At 45.3% G+C, this 19,471-nt stretch overlaps 1 protein-coding gene across 1 annotated transcript in view; it reads right to left on the bottom strand.

Moving 5' to 3' along the window:
- Nucleotides 1–19,471, bottom strand: part of ccser1 (coiled-coil serine-rich protein 1) — a 97,493-nt gene that overhangs the window by 25,762 nt on the left and 52,260 nt on the right. Inside the window, exon 10 of the mRNA XM_030358076.1 lies at nt 18,553–18,633. Within this exon, the coding sequence (XP_030213936.1) occupies nt 18,553–18,633 (81 nt within the window). The remainder of the gene's footprint in view (nt 1–18,552; nt 18,634–19,471) is intronic.

Consider the following 19,471-nt stretch of genomic DNA (forward strand, 5'->3'; position numbering starts at 1 on the left):
AGCGGGCTCCAATCTATTTGTGTCCTGTTAACAGGGGCAACCAAACCCCGCCCCTCTGCCCTGACCCTGGGATCCTGCGACATACATGACACGGCTGTCACTCTTGGCTTACCTTGTGCCATCTCATCCACCCCTGCCTTCGCCAGATATCACCCCCATTCCCTAAGCCGGCACCCACACATACTGTACATGGGTGGCCGTTTCTTCCCTCTCAACCATCTCTCCCTCTCCACTGCTCCGTCCCTCCATCCATCACCCTGGCCGACCTGCCCAGGTCATTAGCCCCAGAAATGACTCTTTTGTTCCTCTAATTAGCCTAATTATGGTTGTCAGTTATAACCCGGGCCTCCACGGGACCCCTGTGATCCTGCTGTGGCTCCCTCTGACCTTGGTTAGAGGGAGAGAAAAAAAAAAGAGAGAGAGAGAGAGAGAGAGAGAGAGAGAGAGAGAGAGAGAGAGAGAGAGAGAGAGAGAGAGAGAGAGAGAGAGAGAGAGAGAGAGAGAGAGAGAGAGAGAGACAGAGAGAGAGTATATTTCTACCTCCAACCTTGTCCACATCAGGACACTGCTTGCAGCATTCTTTATTCCCTTCTCTCATCATTTTCCTGCATGCTGATATTATCTATTCCGGTTTAATTTTGGTCATCATGTCGGTCCTAGTGTGTCCTACCATGTCAGTGCTAGTGTGCCGAATCAATTACATTTCTATTCCCAAACCTCAATTTAGCTTTGACCAGGCACCCCCATCAACCCTTCATTGTAAGGAGGTTACAACACCATGTGCCCCCGTTTCAAAGGCTTCAACTCTAAGGAAATAGGATGGAATAGGCTTGTTACTTGACTTGACTGTACTTTGATAACGAGTATTAGTCAGGAAGCATAGTGCTGCCCCATGGTGTAATAACTAAGATTAATGCAATCCATTACTGCTGCCTTCAATGTTCTGTTGGCAGACAGCAGTTTGTGTGCATGTGTGTGAGTGAGGTTGTGTGCGCGTGCATGCATTTGTCCATGTGTGGGAGGGTTTGTGTGTGTGTGTGTGTGTGTGTGTGTGTGTTTGTGTGTGCCTACTGCGCTTCTATGCATGTATAAGTAGTAGCATGGAAACTCACTGGATTATTCTCCAGGGGAAGCAACATATGTGCCGCCACTTCCCTTCTATTTAAATGCACTTTGGTTCCCCCCACCCAGTCGCATATCTTCCTTGCTCGCTAATTGCCATCTACCTGCTCTAATTAACCGGACGCTCCATAACAAGGAACGCCTGTCTACTGACATATATATGCGCGCACAGGCATCCTACCGCCAGTGACACATTAAGGTCATCAGCATGCAGAAACATCCACCACTAAAGTAAAACCATTGCATTAAGGCCTGTTTGTGCCAGCATGGAGCCAATAAAAGACATCTCAGCCTTTATTGCGCCCCTCGGACTACTGGCACAGTGTTTAACAATAATGCAGTCTCCCCCGAGAAATTTGCGCAACGGCTGGAATTCTACTTTTGTTCCCCGCTGTTATGTCTTGGCATGGTAAAAGTTAGCATAAAAGGTGTGTTAAGTGTTTGTGCACACACGTAGGGTCACACATGCAGACACACACACACGCAAAGATAGAGTACACACAGAGATATGACACACACCCATATGCCTATACACACACACAGAGAAGGAACAATTGAAAGAAGAAATTTCAAGAGAAATAAGCGACTTAATTAGGGGAATGTTGTGGCGCTCCCTTAATTTTGTGGGCAGCTTTTGGCTGGCCCCAGTGTTTTCCTTTTCCCAATTACTAGCAATAAAGCACAATACCTCAAAGAACTTTAAAGAAGACTCTGCAGAAGAGTTGCACAAGCCACAAAAGTATCCGTCACCAATGACCTTGGGGTCTCCTTAAAATTGATGAGATAAGATACATTTATCCACCAGCCTGTCGGTTCATCCATCCTCCCCTCCTTCATTATTATTTCTTCTTCAATCATTCCCTCACTTAGTTAATCATTAATACAACTATACAGGTTCTCAAATGTTGGTAAGGTGGATACCTACCTGCCACTAATTTGCAGAGAACGATCACGACGTCTCCAAACAACAATGTGCTGGAGTAAACAGACTCTGTGGCTGGCACTTTGAGGCCCTGCCCGAATCTATCTCTCTCTTTAAATCTTAACTCTCTCTCTCTTTCTCTCTCCCCCTCTCTCTTCCCTTCTCTCTCTCCCCCTCCCTGGAACCAAGAGGAAGGCTCAGTCAGTGTTTAAGTATCCTCCTCTTGGTGCTCAGAGGATAATCTCATGTCTCTCCCCCCTTGAGACCCCTTCGCATCCTGAGACACCGCCGGCTGCTTCCTCTGCTGCTCTCTCTGCCTCTCCCTCGCTCTCTTGTGCACATACACACGTGTACGCAGACGCAGACGTACACTTGTTGTTTGCACACAAGCACGTCCTGTCTTGCATGCATGGAATCACAAAACAGCCAATTGGACAGGCAGATGCTCCAGCCCACAAGTGCAGGCCCACATGGACGCCGGCAAAAACACACGCAGACACAGAGCACGAACACCGGTGTCCACACAATACATGCACACACGCGCATGTTCCGATCATCGCTCAAGCGGGCAAGAAAATACCTCTCTATGGTTGATCCTCAAGTCTTCATTTTCAGTACGCAATTATTAAAAATGTATTTATATATAGTGGTTTATATGGATAATATAGGCCTTACAATTCCCATCTCTTTAAACAATGATATTGGGGTGATAAGTGGGTGGGTAATATGTGGGTGTGTGGGTGTGTGTGCAAAGTACGTGCGAGCTTGTGTGCGTGCTTGTGTGCGTGCATGTGTGCGCACATGCATGCTTGGGAGAGAACAAGTCTGTGTGTGTGTTGCAGTGTCTGCATGAGGGTATGTGTGTTGCAACTTTAAAAAGGTCAACCAGTGTAGCTGATATCACTGTCCAAGTGTGCTTTGAGCAGCCTATTAATCTCAATATAACAACAACCTCAATAAAAAGCTCTTGGACTGAATCTCAATATAAAGGGCCTGGATTGACTGTTGATGCTATTATTCTGTATTGGGTTCTGAGTTTCGTGTGATCGTTTTTGTTAATGACGCCGTTAATGGATTAGGTTATGCTTGACTGACTTTTACTGAGTAAGATTAAATGCATCTTCCCATTTATTGGAGGTTGACTATTGTTCATTTTAGAGATGTTAACAACACCGAACCAAACTGTGCATTTAGAATAGATCGAGAATATATTAATAAATACGAATAAAAAAACATAGCGTTTTAGATACTTCTAGGAACAGCGTACATAAGCCAACCTTTTTTCTAATTGAACAATGTTGAAGTATCCCGATGTCATGAGAAGTCTCTCTTGTGTCCAAAACAAAATAAGAATTAAATTCCAGGACAGTTTGATAGCCCCGTCTCTGAGCATGACATTTAGTTAGTGGAAAAAACTCTAAATTCAACACTCACAGCACTCACCACAATGACCTTTAGACGTCCCTGCTGCCAACAGCCATATCTTTATTACACACACACACATGTACACACACACACACACACACACACACACACACACACACACACACACACACACACACACACACACACACACACACACACACACACACACACACACACACACGCACACACACAGGCATTTGGACACACACATGGACGTACAGGCACACATGCACAAACAATTATATATTTTAATAATAATTATAGAATAATTGTGTTAATTTTTTACAGCAATGGGTAGATCGTATTGCTTGCTCTTGATTCGAGTATTTAGCTCCAGAGGGGCTGTGAAGACAGTGGATAGAGTGGGCATACTGACCCACTTGAACCACTGCTTGATTAACTGATAACTGAAATAGCTGAATGTTTCTCATTATGCCATTTTGTGTCATACAATTTAATTTGGTGAATGTAAATGAACATAGGTTAAATATTGCAGATTAAAACAACAGCAGAGGGGCAAAAGAAAAGGCAATTACAAAAACAACAACACAGCAAGAGAATAATGATATGCTGGTATAATGTGCCCATAAGTGCATATTAACCCCAGCAGATGTAAATCATTCCCCTAGCCGTTATGATATGATTGGGTTAGCAGTGATGGATGGATAGACGAAGCGATTCATTGATTACAGATGCATACATAAACCTGGGCCAGGCGTCTCTGCTCGGCCCCTTGGGGACAGGCAGACTTATCTGTGAGGAGAAGCTACCAGCGTGAACCCCACTGAGCAGAGTGGAGTCACGTGTACCCCTAACTCACATAGCAAGGAACTGGTTTTCCTGATAAAATGAAATGCTTAGTCATTTCACCAAAAGATGAAGTCTTAGTATTCAAACTAGTACTCCAAATTTAAGACTCCTGTTGTACTTTTCCTCATATTTCCCAGATGTATTACGTTGTTGAATAATTGCTTTCAATGAGGAAAACTATTTGTGTTACTAATCCCAGTATTTGGTTTGTAGCATGACCTGAATAAGACAGCAGCACCCTACCTGTTGGTCTCCTTTCACCACATGCCGCTCACTGCTTCCAGCACAGACAGAGTGAGACATGTGTGGATGGATGGAGGGATGGATGGATGAATGGATGTATGGAAAGACAAGAAAAGAAAATGAGACAAGACAACATTACAAATGAAGATGTTAAGGTGAAATTGTCAGGCTTTACTACTTGCATTGCATGTCGACATGAACATGGACATGAATACAGACCAAGGGGGAGGGGAGGGGAGAAGCAGACTGACACATTGACACTGACATGGAGGGGAACGGTTATGTGTGCCGACAGATCCGGGCACATGATGTGGACCATCCTGAAAACATGCCAAATACATACTGGAGCTGCAGAAAGGCATGGTATAACACATGATGGTACCATATACCATCATAGTATTCCATATAATTTGGAATAGGTTTGTTATTTTTGAGAAAACATAACAAAAGAAGATAGCAAATGAATAAAGTGTTTGAAAATGTGTGTAGGTTTTGATTTATGCATGCATCAGCAATGCACTCACATAAAACACGCTTTCATACCATAACACAACACACACCAAACAAGATTGAGGGGTTCGAATGCCATTGCACTCAAGCACACACAACAGTTAAAAAAACAGACATTTAAAGGCACTAAAGATGTGACATAAAGAAGAAAACACACACACGCACACACACACACACACACACACACACACACACACACACACACACACACACACACACACACACACACACACACACACACACACACACACACACACACACACACACACACCGACTTTGATTTAAAACTTCCATTCCAATCCAGCCTGTTGTAGCGAAGTGCATTCTGGGAAACCAGAGGCGACAGGAGCCGGGGGATTGGAGGTCGGCTGGAGGAGAACAGCGGGGCAGAGAGAGCCAGCACTGTGGGAGGTCTGGACAAGGAAGCGGGGAACGGGAGAGGAGACGCGGAGGAAAGAGAGGGCGGGAAGATGAAAGAACAGAGGAGGAGTACTGAGCCAAACCGCCGTGGGTCTGGGGCCCGGTGAGTCAGGTCTGGGAGGATTAGACACGGTCAACATCTGAAGGCTGTGTCTGACTGCCACGCGGGTCATCAGAGCGGCTAACTGCCCTTGTGAACGGTGTGAAAGTGACTCGTGTTAGAATGGCGGGTCACTGAGGGGTTTTAACGCCTAGGGCTGTTGGTAGTTCTTCCGATGCTTTGTAAATGTAGGGTCATGGAAGCCCTTTACCAACTGATTAGGCCTTTTCACTCGGTGTTGTGGAGTTACGTGACGAACGGCTGCTGTGAAACCCCCTGGCCCAACGTCACTGTGTTTCATAGTGGTTTTGCTGGTCTGGATCTACTTGCAGTCAAGGCAACTGAACCCCTCCCGGCTCTTCCTACGTTGCTCTTTGTAACCTCTGGTGCTGTTGTTGCTATGTACTTTACTTTACTTTATTTAGTGAGGACTTGCTCGTGTGCCTACTGGTGGTTTGTGATCCAAGGCATTCTGAGTAGGATCTGTTGGCTGCACAACTTTAATAATGCATGCGTTTCAAAGCTTAGCTTTGAGGTAGGTATAACAAAAGTTACAACAGCCAATCAAGTTACATCAGGCACAGCTGAGCTGGCTGTAGCATCAAAGTGAGGGGAATGGATCCCGGAAAAGGAGTGCAGAGGGAGATGTTTGCCCTTAGAGAAATATAGGGGAAAAGGAAATTACCAAGACAAGTCCAAGTCAAAACTGCAGGTTAATGGCCTGGATTGCCGCGAGACATGTTAAAGAAGCAAACGCACAAGCACACACACACACACACACACACACACACACACACACACACACACACACACACACACACACACACACACACACACACACACACACACACACACACACACACACACACACACACACACACACACACACACACACAAATGCATTCATGAATGACTACATACGGACACACTTTTGCAATTAAACTGAGCTCCTAACAATGCCAAACCACCACACTATAAACCCATGTTTAAGCCACAAATATGGTCGTTGATAGTGAATGTGCGGGCCAGAGAGAGGCAGACGACAAATGGGAACCAACAGAAAGGTTCCAGAGAGCAGGAGACGTAATTGAAAGGAAAAAATACATTATGAACCGTGAAAGGTAGGGGAGAGCTGTTGTGCCAGAATGAGGACTCAAGTCGCTATGATAAAACCAGTTATGGGTCAGCTCCCAAGCTCATTGAAGACCTCGCACCACAGTATAGGCAGTCGGTCCAACTCTATATTCATGAATCTTTTTTCCTCTGTGTTTTCAACCTTTGCAGATTGTATTACTATTAAAAAAACCATCAAGAAACATACAGTGCAGTACATTTCAATGCCGAAGGACCATGTTTATCTCTCCCCTATCACTTGTCTATTAGCCATCTCTCACTTACAGTTCCCCGCAAGGATATTCCACCTCTTGCTGCCGCGAGTCACGTTTTCCCTCCACTCAGTGAAGCCCTGTATTCTGGTATATCATTACTCCTCCTCCATCTTTTCCTCTCTCTTTCCCTCGCCCTTCCTCCTGATCCCTCCATCTGTGTTTGTTTATCATCTCCCCATCTCCATGACTTCCGCCCGACCTCACCTTCCCTTTCATATTCTTCTCAGCCTCCCCCCAACCCCTCCCCAAGCTCTACACTCAGTGTCATCGGCGAGGGACTCGGTTATTAAGAGGTCTGCGTGCCCTCTCTGCCCCCCGTCCCGCCCCCTGTCTGTCTCTCTGTCTGTTGGTGCCATCTGGGCCCAGTTAGGTGCTCGCCTCCCTGCCTCGCGCTGCCCTGCCCGCGGGGAGAGAAAGTCGTTCACGGGGCCACGGATCTTATCACACAGACACAGAAACAATCACACACAAACACACACACACATCATCGCACACCCACATACCTTCTGGTGACTGCTCAGCCCCCCCCCCCCCTAACCTGCGTGGCCCTGGGGGCCACCGGGGGGGAGCTGGGGAGGACGGCCCACTGCGCCTCACACAGTGGGCCCTTCTGGCCCTATTCTGTCCCCTTCTGTGTGTTCTGTTTGGTCAGCGTTAAATGGGACAGGGAGCAGGGCTGGTGGCAGAGGTGGCACCGTCTTAATAAAAGTTTTTGAGGGAGCTTTTGGAGAAAAGTAAGTGTGTTCGACATTGCAGACTCGCGCACTGCAATGCTCTACTGCAGGGAACTTGTCTGACTGGTTGTAATGAAGTGGCTGATACTTGAATCGTGGGCCGTGTACTTAAAAGTTTAAAAAAAAATTAAGGTGATGCAGGAATTATTCGGCTTGGGAGAAATCTTCGTGCCATGCTAGCATCACATTTTGTCAACAATGAAGACAAAAGAAAGAGCTCACTGAATAAAAAAAGAGCTAAGCCAAAAAAAGGGCTAGGTGCAAACAAAAACAATACTAAGGTGTGTTGGGTTTTTTAATAAGTAAACAGAACAAACACCAACCCTCTCCTCTCCTTCCAAGTTGTCGCCACAAGCCAACGCAAGCCTCCTACCTCGCCCCCGCCTCCCCCCCTTGCCTCAGTCTCTCCATCTCTTGGCAGCGTCTCGGTACTCCATCTCTCTCTCCTCTGTCATCTCCTTTGCTCCCCTACGGCAGCCCCTTTCATCCCCCCCCCCCCCCCCCCCACATCGAACCCCTACCCCCAAACCCCTCTCCTCCACTCTGGTCCTCTCTGCTCTGCCTGGCCCTCATGTTGTCTGTCCCACACATCACCACATCTATCCATCACATCATTCACCCTCTCTCTCTTGTTCTCTATGCACCCCACTTTCTATCTCTCTCTCGATGCACCTTGCTCTTTCTCCTTATGTCCACCTCGCTGATTCTCTCTCTCTCTCTCTCTCTCTCTCTCTCTCTCTCTCTCTCTCTCTCTCTCTCTCAGAAGGGAGGCGGTCGAGGGGAGCGGGTCCTGGTCCCGGTGGGAGAGACAACCGCGGGGGGAGGGGCTGCCTCATTAGTGTGAATGGGAGAGGCAGGAGAGCATCCACCAGCTAGGGCTGTGTGTGTGAGTGTATGTGCGCGTGCGTGTGTGTGTGTGTGTGTGCGTGCGTTTGAGTTGCTCAGGCTATAATTAGAAGTCACAGCGAGCAGCGCTGGGATCACAGTTAGATAAGTGTTCTGGCTGCCAGCCAGGGTGCGGGAGCTACACACGTATGCACACACAAACACACACACGAGACACACACAAATGTGCACAAAGGAGAGAGAGACACACACACACACTGCAGTAGTTTTTGACTGGCAGTGCGGGTTGGTTATTGGGGACAATTTGGCTCCAGCATGGAGTGGACCGCAGGATTACTACCTGCACTCTTTCAACTCTCTCCCAATATATATATATATATATATATATATATATGACACATATGACACATATATATATGTGTCACATAAAGTGTGTGTGTGCGCATGTGTGTCTGTATGCGCGTGTGTCTGTATGCGCGTGTGTCTGTATGCGCGTGTGTCTGTATGCGTGTGTGTGTGCGCGTGTGTGTGTGCGTGTGTGTGTGTGTGGGCGTGGGCGCGCGTGTGTGTGTGTGTGTGTGTGTGTGTGTGTTTACAGGTGTGTGTATGAGCACACCTGTCTATATGAGTAGCCCGTTACTCGGTCACAGGTCACAGAGGCAATAGAGGAGGATGCGAGGGGCTGTGACAGTCGGGGTTAAAGGTGACAGTGAAGAGTCCAGTGGAAGGGGTTGAGTTTTTAAATGCAAACAGAAGGAGGGATGGATGCTGCTATAGGGGAACTAGAACCATGCTCATTCTAACACATAACATCGCTTTTGAGAGAAGTTAGATCGTATTTGAACTAAAACTGCCAGTGTTGGAAAGAATCATATAGCGACCAGCACTGGAACTAAACACAAAACAATCAGTACTCGAATTGAACACTTTATGACACGCCAAAAGCAATGTTGGGGCATGAACCTTCTCTATGATCTTTTAATGCTCGCATAAGTGTATAATCCATCAGAAAAGATCTGTAATAGCAACCACTAGCAATGAGGTGCACTGAGCAGGCTATCATACAGCAGAGAAAACACACACTGAACTCGTCGGCTGAACGCTCTGTTACTTGAAAAGGGGAAGGAGGTAAAGTGTGTTCTTGGGGTCCTACATATTTCATGTCTTGATCAATGGTTGTTTTTCTCCTGTATACCACAGAAAGGGTAAATCAGGTGAGGAAACGAGCATCTCTTACACACATCCAAAAATAACCATAGCCAAATCTATAGTTGGTCAAACGCTTTGCTGGTTCGCACTGTATATATTGTAATCGTAAATTGTTTTTGCTGTGTATTTAAGATACATTAGTCAACTTTAAGGATCTGTACAGTTTATATACTAAATACATCTAAAATTATATTACGTCGTTTTATATTATTGGAAACTTAATCACAGTAAAATGGATGAAAATAGAGAACAACGCAACTAATGAATAACAAATACAATGCGAACGATATCTGTTCTGTTAACGCAACAAGATCAGAACCATAATTGAGGTTATCATTTCTGGAGGGTCAAGTCGCATGGGGATAGGTGCAGAGGTAGGCAGCATTCCTGGCTAGGACACAGGAAAAGACGACATTACAAATAGAGGGGCCCACTCATGCTCAGAGACCTGACATGCTCATACATGGCTCACACCAGCCTGTGTTTCTACTGCTCACTTTGCAGTAGTGCTCATACAACTCTGACAATCCAGTCTTACATTCCCCTTGATTGAAGACCATTTAAATATGATGTCTGCCGGTTCTTTTTATTAAGGAAGTTACACATAATAGTCCTAGATTAAAGAATTAGTAATAAAGTAACTGACTTAGGACATTATTAGAATGTCAACCACAACTAAGGGGAACGTTCTGTACTCAATTTCGAATAAAACTTCATAAATGGAAGAAATCCTTCCAATCACTTGAGTGATTGGAACATGTGAAGTCACACAGTCAGTGTGAGTGCAGTCAATTGGGTGGAGGAGCCATGCATGATAACCAAGTATCGCTCTGAAGACCCCCTGCAGACTGATCCACAGGACCACCACTACAGGCGGGTCAAGTCAGGTGCCATAACAGAGACACTCACTCATCTGTCTCCTTGACGACAAAGATGTGCCGGCGTGCGCCTTGCTGCCCTGGAAACAGAACATACAGCGACACACACGGGGCGACCAATGAGGAGACAGAAAGGGGATGAAGAGACACAGAGTATTGTTAGATACGGTGAGAAGAAGTCATATAAATATATATAAATAAAATACCTCAACACATTTGCCAGTGTGTTTCAGACAGCAGACAACCCTTGAAGTGATCAGTCATTCATCAGACGGATTCAAACGAGCGCGCCAAGCATTAGCCACGTGACTAGCATAGTCTTTCAAGATTCTTCTCTGTGGTTCGGCATGTGAGAGATAAATCATTCTGGGGTGTGGGATAAGGAAAAATTGATGAAGATGAATAAAATATGGCTGCCTTTTCACTTTTTCATGTGCCAATACAAAACACACTATTTACGCGCACAAACACACCAACACACACACACACACACAAACGCGCTTGTATTAAAAAATGCTTACAAGGAAACGCATGCACACACAAGTACACAAGTTATGGGCAGACGCAGAGTTCTGAACAGAGGTAACGCACTGCATCATGGGTTGGAAGAGGAGAGGGTAGGGCAGAGCAGAGGAGAGCAGAGACATGTAAGGAGCTGTATTAACAATGAGGAAGCTCTGACCTATTGCGAAAAAGAGGAAAAGGGTCATGGAAGAGCGATGACAGAAAGATGAGGCGAAAGATGTGGGGAAAGAAGCACAGAGTGACGGCAGAAGAGAAGAAAAAGCAGGAAAAGAAAGATGGATAAGAAAAGAGTGACAGTAAAAAGGGAGAGAAAAAGAAAGGATTGAGAATTGGGGACATAAAGATAGAGAGCACGGGGGGGGAAGGAGAGGCGGGAGATCAGGGAGGGGAAAAGAGATAAAGATGGCGGGTTGAGGGGCGAATGAAAGCTCAGCGCAGAGCAGCCAGGGGATTAATAATAACCAAATACATATTTTGGCGGTAAAAAAAAAAAGTACCGAAAAAAAGACCGGTTATGGTTTGGGCAGTTGAAAAAGACAATAAAAAAAAAAGGACAGAGATACTACTGCAACAGAAACGACAGAGGTCCAAGAATACAGAGCTAAGTAGGGCGAAAAAGTGACACTCTTCTCTCTTCAGCCAGGGCAGAAAGTAATCCAGTTTACAGGGCCCACATAGTTGCTACCAGCAACACACAGTCATTCCTTCTCTCTCACTCTCACTCTCTAACTTCCTGTCTCTGCCTCAAGCCCTCTTTCTCGTTCATCCACAGTGGAGGAGAGTGCAGCTATGAAAAGCACAGACGAGACACATTCACATGATCTATGTCATCATACATATTGATGCAGGCTTTCCCTGCCCTGCAGCCAAGCTATATAAAGCTTCAACAAATGGTCTTCATAAAAGTGTGCGGCCCCTGCATAAGGCTAGCCACGGCTATGCTAACACATGTCAGTTCCGCAACAACTGCATTCTGCTGCTGCCATTGCACAGAGAGCAAGACTGCAGGCAGATTCTGAACCCCAACGGCCTTTGAGCCATTGGTTCTGACTTGTTTAAAAATATACACACTATATATATGTATATATATATATACACAAGACCCTGTCAGCTTAAGTGTTCTTCAAAAAATGCTTGACATTAGTCTGTGTTTTTCGCCTCTTCCTTTTTCGGCAGTTTAGCAATCAAGTGAATACCGGTGGGTGACGCATTCAGTGAAAATACTGCTGGGCATTACTGGTATAACAAAGTAGAGCAAAGGTAATCAGTCTTACATGTGCCATGGTCTTTGAGTTTTTTCAATTCCATTTTGTGCCATTCAAAGGATAACGGATGACCCATAAGAGCTATTTTCATAAAGCCCTTATCACATTATAGGAGGCCGTTAGGAGATGGCAATGGGTATCAAACCTTTATTATGAAAACATTGGGAGAATGATCATTCAAAATCTTTATCCTACCCCCTTTAAAAAATGCATCCTCATTATTTAGAGCAAAAAAGAATCCACTGGGTTCTGAACTGAATGGGGAAAAAAAACTTGAATCCCACTTAACACAGACTAAAGTGAGCATTCAGTCTGTGTGAACTGAATTCAATATAGAACTGACCCAATTAGTGAACAGAAAATGACCTACAATTCTCCCAATTTTGTGAGAGATGCATGCATTTAAGGCCAATTTATAGTTAATCTAATAAACCGACGTGAGTGAGGTTCTAGCGGACCTGCAGATGTTTGTATAGCACCCACATTTGGCGGTTTGGACTTGCGGAACGGTGTCAAAGGCTGTGTGTGTATCCTTGCCTCTGAAGGGAACATGTCCGCTAACTGCACACGCATGCATATCCATGTATGCATGCGTGCACATCAATGTACACATACACACACTGGGGTTTGTGGTACTGAACAAGATTTGTTATGAGATTAATACAGTAAATGTTGTGTATTCTTAGGGTCACGGATATGCTAGCAGGAGCACCAGGGCAGTGAGTTTGTCTGTTTAATCTTCCAAACAACCATTTGTAACACCTAACTTGTATTATTTACACTAATAAAAGAAAAAGTGGAATTGAGGAAAGGCACCCAGAGGCCTTGTGTGTGTGTGTGTGTGTGTGTGTGTGTGTGTGTGTGTGTGTGTGTGTGTGTGTGTGTGTGTGTGTGTCTGTCTGTGTGTGTGCGTGTGTGTACAAATATCCACATGATAAAACACCCCTGTTCTCAGAGCTTGCTCTACTAACAAGTTGTCAACTTGTAGGAAGACGAATCAAGGCGTTGGTGTTGAAAAACTTGGAATCAATCGATGCACACAATCACAGGAGCAGAAAAAGATTGAGGAGAAATAAGGTAGAAAGAGACAAAGAAACAAACCCCATCTCTCTCTCTCTCTCTCTCTCTCTCTCTCTCTCTCTCTCTCTCTCTCTCTCTCTCTCTCTCTCTCTCTCTCTCTCTCTCTCTCTCTCTCTCTCTCTCTCTCTCTCTCTCTCTCTCTCTCTCTCTCTCTCTCTCTCCATTTTTTGCTCAAAAGATAATACTGGTCTTTTGAGGATTCAGAAACCTTATAATAAAGCACAAGGAGTTTAAAATTATGCCTTGGTTTCTTGCGGAAACTCTGTTGGGTTAAGAATAAAGAAAAGTCGGAAAATAGTTGTATGTGTTTACCAAAGGAAATAAGACCTTGACCAATTAGTAAACACTTCCTCTCCACTTTGCCTTTTCTGCACCAGCCAAAGTCACAACAAGGCCAGGGTAATGAGATTTGTGGTCTTTCGAAAGTGTTCTTGCTAATAAAAAGCGGTGCTCAAGATGGGCGATCTGAACGTGGGGAAAGCAGGACAGGCTTGTCCCTAGTGCGTTTCTGAAGAGGAGGAGAGGAGAGACAAGGATAAGAGAGATGATGATAGTAGAGACGAGCAGAAGAGAAGAGGAGAGGAGAAGAGGAGAGGAGAAGAGGCGAGGAGAGACAAGGATAAGAGAGATGATGATAGGAGAAGAGACGAGGAGAAGGGAAGAAGAGAGAAGAGAGGAGGCGAGAAAAGGAGGAGAGAGAAGAGAAGAGATGATGATATGAGAAGAAGAGAGGAGAGGAGAAGAGAGAAGAGAAGAAGAGAGAAAAGAAGATATAAGACAGAGGGTGAGAGAAGAGAAGCACCCAAACTTCTGGAAGGCTGACTTTGTGTACTTTGAGGAAGACATGAAAAGCCGCAGTAGGACTTGGGAAAGGAGGAAGATGCTCCAAAAAAAATAGAAAGGGGAATGGGTTTGTGTGTTTAAACCCACTCGCATCCGTGCGCGCTTGCGTTAGTGTGCATGTTTGGGTGCGTGTGTTGGGTGGTGGCTATGATGGTGGGCGTGGGTTGACCTCCTGAAACGGTAGAAGCGGTAGAAATAGCTGCCCCACTTGTAGACACACTTTCCGTCACTATAGCGGACTGTCCTCAAAGCACGGGACTGGGGTAACCTATATAGGTCTGTGCTGCAAGAGAGAGTGATATAGAAATAGAGGGAGAGAGAGGGAGGTGGGCTAAAAACCAGGCCACTCACGCTGTAAGCTACTGCTGAGTAAAGTCACCTGCGCCGCTAGCTGCTCGGTGCTAACGGAGAGCCAGCTGCTCCTCTAATTAACGGCACATCCACTCAGGGGAACGGAGCATAAGGAGGAATAGATAGCCGCGGACTGGTCCTACAATAAATAGCAACGCCATACGGTGCGACCACTGCCCCGGCTTTCTAATCACGGAGCTGTGGTGAAGGCAAGGTTACCCTGTCCCCCAAACCCCTCTCCCTCTCTGTGTCCCTGCGGTCTTTGTAATCACAGTATCCGGTAAGTAACGCTGATTAGGGGCCAATATCGCTGGCGGACTGTAATGAGCGCGGTTCGATCAGTGTGGTTGTGTCGGCGGCTTCCAGAACCGTTTGCAGCTTGGCCGTTACAGGTTTGGGTTCGTCGTTATCACTCTCTCAGCGCTTGGAGTTTCAACTGTTAAGGAGAGACTGCTGTCGATCTACTCTAGCCAATTAGAATGGAGGAATATTGGCTCCAGACACCGTATCATGTCTTTGGCTGAAGTACGTAAGTTAAGTTTTAAAGAATGAAACTGAATTTATCTAGATTACTAGCCAGACAGGGCCAGACCAATTTGCAAATGTGTATTAGTCTGGAACCTCTGGGATCCTGTTTTGATTTTCAAGGGGCGTTATTAACAGACGTAGAGCAAAATGCCTCTGTATGCAATTGGATAGACCTAAAGCCAATCAGAGCAACGAAACATTTGAGTCATCAGTGTCAGCCATCCAATAGGGCACTGTGTATAGTCATTGTATTGTTATCTTATTACTCAGAGCAAAAAAACAGGGGCAACAGCCTGCAGCTAGTTGCCCGGCTACTAGATTACTGGAAATTATTCAGATATTCTCCAAAATTGCAGACCGAACAAAATAGTCATACATACTGTACATACGTACATACACACCGGTAAGTACACTGGACACATTAGACTGAATGAGAGGCAAAAGCGGTTGGCAAATAGTTTACCAACTCAGGCCAAGAAAGTTCAATTTAAGAACTGAATGCCAGAGCTCTTAAGAGCAACAAGGTAAATAATAAGAGATTAATGCTGTCTGAGACATGGCCACACAGAGCCACACACTGAAACACCCAATAATGGGTGAATTATACTGTCTGCATCCTAAATGGGACCTATTTGACAAAACTTACCCGGACACGTTCAAAAGGAGCTTTATTGATGATATAATACAAGACTAATGGCTTCGGGAGAGCGGGGAACAGAGAGACATAGCGAGAGAAGGTGTGTGCGTTTGTCTGTGGGAGAGTGATAGAGAGAGCAGGAGAGGACAAACCCATGAATTTTCTTGCATTAGTCTCCAAACTAGCAAACTAGCAATTACTCGAAGCCATTTCAATCTGTATTGGGGAAAAAAAGTGCATTAGGCAGTAAAGGCGCCAGGGAGATATTTTAAGCACTAATAGAGTGCGTGTGTCTGTGTGTGTCCGTTTGAGTATGTGTATGAGAGAGACTAAAGTCCATTCCATAACTAGTGGGAGATGGTGTAAGACAAAAAAGAAAAGAAAAAGACAAACAGGCTTTACGAATAACTATAGTCAAGGAGAGTGGAGATAGCATGAAGGAGATGAAGTACTGAGAAACAATGAGTGAGGCTAGATAAGTGATTCATCTCAAGACTAAAAAAAATCTATCGAACTCAATTCCTTTCTGGGAGCTACATGTGTTCAAATACGGAGAGTGGAACTTATACTCAACATCTCAAAAGGGTAAAAACTGCTTAAAAAGGTTGGATTTTATTGTCACTGTCATAAGTAAAAAAAACTGTTTGTGCACTAAATCAATCGAAGCAATATTAGCAGATAAAATAGAAAACAGATGTGGTTGTAAAAATTGTGTAGTTTGCAGTCGATGTTTTGTTTGACAGTTTTAATTCTTAGCTTGAGTGGGTACGATTTTATGCTCAAAATCAAACTCTATTATCCCTAGGGCACGTGGGCATAATGCACTTCCTTTTATGTATGGAACGCATGTGTGTGTGCCTGTGTGTGTGCTTGGCTGTGTGTGTGCTTGGCTGTGTGTGTGTGTGTGTGTGTGTGTGTGTGTGTGTGTGTGTGTGTGTGTGTGTGTGTGAACATGCACACTATACAAGATCAGTGCACTGTGTATCTGTTCTCCTACACAATGACAAAGCCTTAGCCCCTTGAAGGTATTTCCTGTCATCTTTAGGCACGGCAGCGATAACACAGAGAAAGGACTGCATTGTCCAGCAGCAGAGATGATGACAGAATGAGTTGAAAAGATAAATTAAATTAAATAAATAAATAAATCACAAAGGAAGCAAGGGACACAAACCCCCAAACTTTCGCTACTGTTTCCGTAATAGGTGGCCATTTTTAGACAGTCATCCATTAAGTCCACTGCGCTCCCAAACTGTCAGCCCCTAGCGCAGCCAAAGAGGCCATGTCATCTGAGAGGGAGGGGGTTGTGTTCATGGCAGCCCCCCCCCCCCCCCCCCCTCGTACACTAGTGAGCGAGTGGCCAACAATATCAATGTCAGAACTGTATCTATTTTGAGATAAATAGGTACAACCCGATGGATTAGAAGTAGGGCCCGCCCGATTAATCGGCCGATTATAGCCTTTTTGAAAATAATCGGCATCGGCCAAAAAGACGCCGATTACAACCGTTTTTTTTTTTTTTTTTTTAAATGTTATTGCGCTTAGTATCCTGCAGATTGCGCTCCTACTCGCCTTGCTAAGTAACAACTTTAGCTGGAGTAAAAAAGAGGAGATTGAATTTTACCGTACAACATGAAAGCACGCTCGCTCAGGCAGCTGCGCGCTCACCTCACCAATGTACACAAGACGCGTTGTTTGAGCATGTTGTGCCTGTTTTTCTTTAGGTCCCAGGCCATGTTAATTTGTTATACTGTAGACTCTAACGGTGAGACGATACTGCTCAGCACGCACGTGTTAGTCACTGCTCACGAGCACAGCACATTGGGAGTTAGTTATTTATTTTACATTTTACATTACACTCATTTTTGACTGTAAATGTATTCTAAAACACTCAAAGGTTCTGCATTCAATTCACATATTCGTCAAAAGTGTTTAAAGTATATTTAAGGTATCAAAAACTACGTTTTATATGCTTTATTTTTTTATTTTATTTTTTAATCGGCCGATTAAATCGTAATCGTAATTTTTCTCTGAAAATAATCGGCATCGGCACTCAAAAATCAATATCGGTCGGGCCCTAATTAGAAGCAACTATTCTATTCCTTAAAGCTTCTGCAGGTGCAAAGCGAGATGTGCCACCATATTGAAGCAAAGAAGAGAAGAAAGGAGGAAAAGGAGAGAAAGCAGGATGGGAAGGTAGGAAGGAAGAGAGGGAGAAAGGAAAGGAAGAAAGCAAGGAAAAATGTAAGATAGTGAAGGAAGAAAGAAAGGAAGAAAGGAAGGAAGGACGGCCGGAAGGGAGGTGAGGGAATCAATGATGAGACAAATAAAGGGAATGCACTCAAGGGGGATAACATCGGAAAAAAAGGACCCAGAGAATGTAAAGGTAGCAGAGAGGAAAATTTATGGCCTGTTCTGTTTCAGCATATAAAGGTTGCTTGTTAAAAATTAAGAGCAATAGTTGCAGTAGAGGGAATGGATGGAGAGGAAGAAGGAAGAAGAGAACAGAAGAGAAAAATAACATGATCTATCCGTATTAAGAGAGGTGTACTCTTTTCAAATAATGGCCACATCTTCATGTTGCAGGTGCCTCTCTCTCTGTGTGTGTGTGTGTGTGTGTGTGTGTGTGTGTGTGTGTGTGTGTGTGTGTGTGTGTGTGTGTGTGTGTGTGTGTGTGTGTGTGTGTGTGTGTGTGTGCCCGTGCTCGTCTATAGCTCACCTCGGGGCCGGTGTGCTCTGTCTGTGTCGTGCGGTCAGTCGTTTGGCAGTCCTTCGTCCTCAGGGCAGCTTTGGCACTCTCCTGCACACACACCACAAACACCCCCCCCTCATCAGTCATGTCCGCTCAGCTTCGCGTTTCAACCTCTGTGCCACACCCATTCAAAACTACACCCTCCGCCCCAAGCGAAAAGAAACGTCTAAAAGAGAAAAAGTCCAACACTAAAAGGCTCAACCTCTCCCCTGACACCAGCGCCCCCCCTGACTCACCCTCCCACCGCCCCCCCTTTCACCACTTCCCCTGGTTATCGAACAGGTCATAAAGCAGCTCCGAGATGCACAGAAGCTCTGTTGCTGCCAGATATTGGCCCTGGGTCTCTCCAGAGAGTGCAGCAGAGGAGAGGGACTAATAAAAACGGTGACAGGCCCAGCAGGCCGGCCGCGAGGTTTTATCCAGCTGCTAATTCACGGGCTCTCAGTGTGAGATTTGAAGACTGGCAGGAGGAGTGGCTCTGGCCTCTTTCCTTCAAAAAACAGCATCTTCCAACGGGCCAAAAATCAATCCAAACCGGACCCTTACTTTGGCCTCACCTCTGACTCAGGCCCCGTTCACACGAAGCTGAAACGGGCGAAACGGTTACGGTTTCGATCTATCCGGTTTCGAAGTATCTCCGTAAAGACGAAGCCAAGCGAAACCGGGTAGATCTGTAGAAACGCTGTAGTACACATTCCAGGCCCATAAGGGGCGCTGCTTCTGGTACAGAAATCCAGAAGAAATGAAATAAGAAGAAGAGGCGAGCATGCGCATAAAGGCTGCCCTTATGCGCATGCTCGCATGTGATTTCTGAGACTCCGCGGGCTTAAGAGCCATTGGCTAGGAGGTCGAGGGGTGGGGCGATGACGTCATGGTTTGCGGTTTC

Source organism: Gadus morhua, chromosome 6 (genome assembly GCF_902167405.1).
Source record: "Gadus morhua chromosome 6, gadMor3.0, whole genome shotgun sequence".
Taxonomy (NCBI): domain Eukaryota; kingdom Metazoa; phylum Chordata; class Actinopteri; order Gadiformes; family Gadidae; genus Gadus; species Gadus morhua.